The sequence below is a fragment of the Hibiscus syriacus genome, unplaced genomic scaffold (assembly GCF_006381635.1).
Source record: "Hibiscus syriacus cultivar Baekdansim isolate YM2019G1 unplaced genomic scaffold, ASM638163v2 tig00111779_pilon, whole genome shotgun sequence".
NCBI lineage: Eukaryota > Viridiplantae > Streptophyta > Magnoliopsida > Malvales > Malvaceae > Hibiscus > Hibiscus syriacus.
The window spans coordinates 2,458,138-2,464,137 of NW_024063176.1; the positions used below are offsets into that span (position 1 = coordinate 2,458,138).

Consider the following 6,000-nt stretch of genomic DNA (forward strand, 5'->3'; position numbering starts at 1 on the left):
TTTAGCGTCAAACAACGACACAGTGAAAAAGTGGAAGAAGAAAATGGAAAATCCTAGTATGTGGACTAACAGCATTAGTTTCAGAACAGAATCTACCACGCGGAATAATACGTTATTTACAAAATTAAAAGGGTAAACTACATATATGGTCATCAAACTTTTAGGGATCTTACAATTTGATCACCTAATTTATAAAACTTACAATCCAGTCACCAAATTTTTAGTTCGTTTTTGATAAAATCCCTAACGTTACCTCTTGTTACTTTTATATGATGTGGCGTATAAAATTTGGGAAAAGTTAAAAGGGTGTAAAACTCTTTCACCATTTTTCCAAATATCCTAACGCTTATTTCTGTTGGTAGGTAGACAATGGCAATGCTACAATGGAAGCAGCACGTGCTCATTCAATCGTTGATATTGCCCTCCTTGGATTGGATATCACAGGTTTCAGGTGCAGAGTATTTAGGATTCTATAAATCACTCAATAATATTTTTTTTATAGGTCTGCTTTATGATAAATACTATATTATATATCTTAATCTGTAAAACAAAGTTAAGAGACAATAAATGATGAACACGTAACCAACTATATAATCAACATGTACTACAATTGATTATCATATGTTAAGGTCGATTACCAAATATAATTTTACATATCACAGTTATTATATTAAAACTTGAATCACCTAATGTGTTGTCAACAAAGAGTAGCAAAGCTATTGTATCAAATTGTCTCCAAAAGCAATTGACATTCACTTATTAGACTTTCCTTTAAAAATGGTCTCCTTGAAGTATTTGAGTTCTAATATGCTCTCTCTGATATCATCCATGGCTCTGTGTTTCTTTTCTTTGGCAGGGGCTTTCTTTTGATCTGCCATATATGATAAGATTACTATAGTTTTGCAACAACAAAAATGATGCAAATTTTACAGCAAAGAGCGTGATTTACCTCTTGGATACCAGCGAATGCAAAGAGCCCTTACACTGCTCACATCAACAACTACATGAGAGAAGAGACTAGCCAAATCTGGCATATATTTCTGCAAAATAAAAAATAGTTAACACCTCAAATTGTGCCAATAATAAGCAAGGGCAAAAGTTATCAAGAAACCAAGAATAGAAACAAAATAAAGGCTAACGAACCAAGATTTCTTGGTCTGTCAAGCACATTTCATAATTTATGACACCAACTTCAAGAAAAAGAATCAACATATCAGAAGAATATAAAAAATAGAACTTGATAAGTAAGCAACTCTCACAAAAGAAAATAAACTCCACCTTCATCTTCTACAGCATGCATGCAATTGCTCATTTTAGAATCCACCAGAAAATTATTAAAGCAAGAATAAGGGGAAGTTTATGAAAACCAAAGACAACTTAGCCATTCTAAGTAAAGCTGGAGCAGAAAAAAGATTTATAAAATCAGACCTTTTTGCTATTTTGAACATTATCATGTAATGGCCCAATAAATCTAAGCACCCCCAAACTCACGGCCATCATATGGCCACATTAAAGGAGCAAATATTAGGGTTTGTTTCAACTTTGAATCAGAAGTTGAAAGTGATATGAAATTATGAATTGCCTAATTACCTTTAGAAAGAGATAATCCATATAAACAGAATTTCCTGCTAAATGAGGTCTGTATGTACCGACATTTTGCTTCACAAATTCTATGACCTGCACCAACAAAGAACATAACTGCAAACCTTTGTACGCAAAAAAAAAAAGGGTGCATCCTACTAGAATTCCTATGTAACAACTAGTGCGCTCTTACTGAACTAACATAATAAAATCATGCCACTTGATGATCTTCTTACTGACCTGTTTTTCAGCTTCTCTTTCACTAATTGTACTTTGAAGCACTTTCTTTGTCAATCCTAAAATAATGGAAGGTTATTAGTAACGGTTCTCAATCTATTATTGCATAATGCAGAAAGACAAAGCTAAATAATTAAAAGTTAAATATCATAACACAATTGATCTTGAAACACATACCACTAGCTGCATGATGATTTTGACACCATTCCCCCATTCTATCTAAACACTCTTTAGATTGATGAATAACCAGATCAGGTCCCTGGAACAAGAAAATATTCTGAATTATAACTTACGCATACCACATTTGTAATGATGTCTTTTTCTTCGAAAGTATGTTAGATTCATATGTGATTATTATAGACTCATATGTGAGCCTTGAATATGAGCACATGCTCAATCAGATATATTAAAGTATTTCTAAGTTTTAACATGTAATTGGAAGGTTCTCGGAGATCAATAATCATATCCCATGCTCATGTCTGGGGAAAAGTACTTAAATGCTTACCCTAAATCAAGAAAATAAGAGAGAGAGACAGATACCTCCAATGATTTGACAAGATTTCCATCTGTAATTATACAAGCGATCTCCAATATTCTATCAAACTCAATATCCAAACCTACATAGATGATATGAATGGCATTCTTAATCCACCACTGAAGCAAGTAAAATTAGTGATAAACAGCATTTGGTATTCTTACCAGTCATTTCCAAGTCAATCCACACAAGGGGTAACTTGTAGTTCTCGGAAAGTGATGCCGGTTTCAATTCAGTTGAGCCCTTGCCGTTCCCTTTGCTCTTACCTGTAAGGGGAAGGCAAACATCACTCTATGAGAAATAACATCGGATTACAGTCTACAGCAAAATACCTTTCAGTTCATCACCATATTCTTAATGCCCTAAATTAGATATTAAAAAGCGTTCCACAGAATCAATTTTGATTAAATAGAAGTACACCCCCTAAATCCAAATGATTCAAAGAAATAAATTCCTTCCGAGGAGCTTAAAAATACCCTAAACTCAAAGGCAGTGAATGAAGGACGAAAGAAGATCGGCGGACCTGGAACTTTGGAAGCGGAAGGGGGATGATGGTCTTCAACGTCAATCTCCAGCACCGAAAACGCATTCGATAGGTTGTCCATTTTTCTGATGAGCTTTTAGCTCAATTTGAAACCCCAAATCGATTTACTGGCGTAACTCCGGAATTTCAGTTGTGCTCGGGTTGAGCCAAAACCCCATGCTCTATAACTTGAGTAGACTTAATAATTCAATGTTATATGATATATAGATTGAGTAGACTTAATATCACATGTTTCATATTTTCAAATTTTGGAATTTAAAATTTAAATTTCTTAAAATTTTAAATTTAAATCTTTTATAACTCTACAACTTCCTACACTATTTATTATTTTAAAATTTATATATTTTCTAATATATATATATATATCTTTGAGATTAGTTTCTCTTATTGTTTTATCAACTAATTTGATTATATATTTATATAAAAGTAAAAATTACGATGTTTAAATTAGATATAATTTTAATTATTTAAATTAAAAATAATTTATTTTTAAGTATATATAAGCTCAAGCTTTTCTTTATTAGTTTGTGAGGATTATAATGGAATATATATTCATTGAAATTTATTAGTCAATTGTCAATTAATACTTACACACATTCTAAATATAACTGTTCAAACTCAAAATTTATAAAAAGAAAAACTTTATCTTTTATCACTGCATTTACTTAATGAGTTCAAACTCACAATCTTATCAATATTATAATAACAAAAACACCAACTAAATTAATTGGTATACTGTATTTTTAAACAATTTAATATCTCATTAATCTTGAATTATAAGTTAATTATCACTTTATATGTTGTACAATTTGTTAAAAAAAAGTTAATCAAAAAATTAAAATAATAATAATAAGCATATATTATTATTGAATGAAATAAAGTTGAATAAATATAAAATTAATATAGAGGAACAAGATTGTTTACTCGTATGTAGACAAGTAATCAGATGAACAGAACCGAATAAATAGAAGAATATTTTTTTTGAGACATGTATGAATAGTCTCCTTAAGATAGAATCGTTATCTCCTTGATGTTTTGAGTATCGTTAGACGTTAGTTTACTATGATAAAACAGTAAGTATTACAACATTGACCAATCGAACAAAATTTTGCCTTTATCTATCACATAAAGAATGGATTTGGAAGGATTTTGTCTAAGTGTTTTCCTAATCCAAAATTGTCTGGATCTGTTTGGTTGGAGGAAAATATTTTACGGAAAATGTTTTCCCCGTTTTCCTGTGTTTGGTTCCCGTAAAACACCAAAGTCAACGTATTTTGTTTTACAGTCAATGGAAAAGGGAGAGGAAAACACGGGAAAATGACTTGCCGTTTGGAAAAGGGTAAGTTGTTTTCCATCTTTCTCTCGTCCCTTGCTCCACAACGAGAAGAAGCTTTGTTCTCCCGTCCCTTGCTCCACACCGAAAAATCGATTGATCCAGTGGCCTCCTTCTCACCGGCGAGGCGAGAAGTCGTCTTCTCAGGTATCTCTCTTTTCATCTTCTCCCTTTTCATCTTCCTTGACCTCCTTTTCTTGATTCATCTTTCTTGACCTCTATTTTCATTTTCACCGACGAGGCTAGTTTTCAGTTATTCAGATTGTTGTTTTAATATTTACATCTTATTATCAAGGTCGGGAAATTATAACCCTAGATTCGAAAATGGAAATCGATGTAGGTAGGAGCGATTTCGAGAAAGATGAAGAGGAAGACGATGACTCAGTTTCTGATCTCTTGAGAGATCGCTTTCATCTCTCTGCCATCTCCATCGCCGAATACGAAGGTCCGTTTTTCACCCAATTCCGTTTCTTATTTCCAACTTATTATTCTTAAATAAAATATTACAGAATTTCCGTTATGGACTGAATTGAATTTTCAAATCTTCAACTAATTGAAGCACAGCTAAGAGAAACGGTATGGAGATTTCTCAACCAATTGTAGCTTGCATCGCCGATTTGGCCTTCAAATACATCGATAAATACGCAACATTCTGTTATTTTCTATTTCAGTTTTCCTTTTATGTTATTTCTACTTTCTTATTTTTATTTGAAAACATCTTAATTGTCAAATTCACTGGATTTGGTTTCTATATAATCGTTGTTTTATTGGGTTTAATGGTGTAACTGAATGAATAAATTATTTTGATTTTGTGTCAATTTATAAAATCGGCCTCCATTGGAGGTTATCATTGCTATTATATTAAGAACATATATGAACTTGGTATTAACAATGTCAGAGTTGTTTCTGCATTTGTTGTTTGACATTATTATGAAAAAGCTCCCCTGAACCAATGAACCATTCGGCTGCTTGAGTTGCAGGTCTGCTAGTAAAGGACCTTGAGCTATTTTCACACCACACTGGTCGTAAATCCGTGACCATGGGAGATGTCATAGTTTCTGGTGAATGTGTCACTAATCTCAAATAATTGATTTATTTCTTCTTTTATGCTTTTATTTTGAGTTAGTGACGCTGACAACCATTATCATCTTCTAAGTAGTGATTTATTTCGAGAGAGAGAGACCCTGCTTCTTTCATATCGATGTGTTACAGTAGTAGATTCATATTTGTTCTGATTTATAGAAATATAAAACCTATTCACTTCAATTTCAGCTCATAGAAATAAACATTTTGTTGTCTCGTCGAGGTCCATTTCATATCAATAAGTTAGAAGTAGCCGAATGGTATCAATATGTTGAGGTCCATTTATATCGACAAGTTAGAAGTAGGCAGCTCGTTTTGTTCAGGTCCATGGAAACATAAAATCTATTCTCGTCCATTTTCAGCTCATAGAAATGATCATTTACTGCCTCGAGGTACATCTCATATGGACATGTTCAAAGTAGCCAATTTGTATCTGTTCATATCCATAGAAACATTAAATCTACTCTCTTCAATTCTCTGCTCATAGAAATGAACGTTTAGTTACTTCTTTGTGGTATGTATCATATTGATCCATATTTTGCTCAGTTCCATTGAAACATAAAATGTGTTCTCTTCTATTTTCTGCTCATAGAAACGAACATTTAGCTGCGTCTGTTGAGGTCCTTCCGGAATGAGCTTAAAGCAAATGAACCCCAATGTGAAAGGAAGAGGAAGAAAGTACCCAGA

The 6,000-nt window shown here is 32.6% G+C and overlaps 2 protein-coding genes across 3 annotated transcripts; one reads left to right on the forward strand and one right to left on the reverse strand.

Annotated features, from left to right (window-relative positions):
- Positions 1-628: 628 nt before the first annotated feature.
- LOC120170482 (oligoribonuclease-like) lies at positions 629-3,064 on the reverse strand. Of its 2 annotated transcripts, none has more exons than XM_039178432.1 (8): positions 2,877-3,064; positions 2,518-2,619; positions 2,359-2,435; positions 1,996-2,077; positions 1,822-1,877; positions 1,591-1,677; positions 950-1,040; positions 629-871 (listed from the first exon to the last, which is right to left on the reverse strand). In XM_039178432.1, the coding sequence occupies exons 1-8, from the start codon at positions 2,956-2,958 to the stop codon at positions 753-755; spliced, it is 696 nt and encodes a 231-aa protein (XP_039034363.1). In that variant the 5' UTR covers positions 2,959-3,064; the 3' UTR covers positions 629-752. The 2 variants fall into 2 exon arrangements, with proteins under 2 accessions (XP_039034363.1, XP_039034364.1); XM_039178433.1 differs by having other exon boundaries at positions 649-866.
- Positions 3,065-4,554: 1,490 nt separating this feature from the next.
- On the forward strand, positions 4,555-5,991 carry LOC120170423 (protein MHF1 homolog; the record flags this gene model as incomplete). Its single annotated transcript, XM_039178354.1, has 5 exons — positions 4,555-4,675; positions 4,795-4,863; positions 5,208-5,291; positions 5,503-5,522; positions 5,920-5,991. Coding segments are annotated over exons 1-5 (366 nt in total), but the record flags the coding sequence as incomplete, so codon positions are not given.
- Between the last annotated feature and the right edge of the window lie 9 nt (positions 5,992-6,000).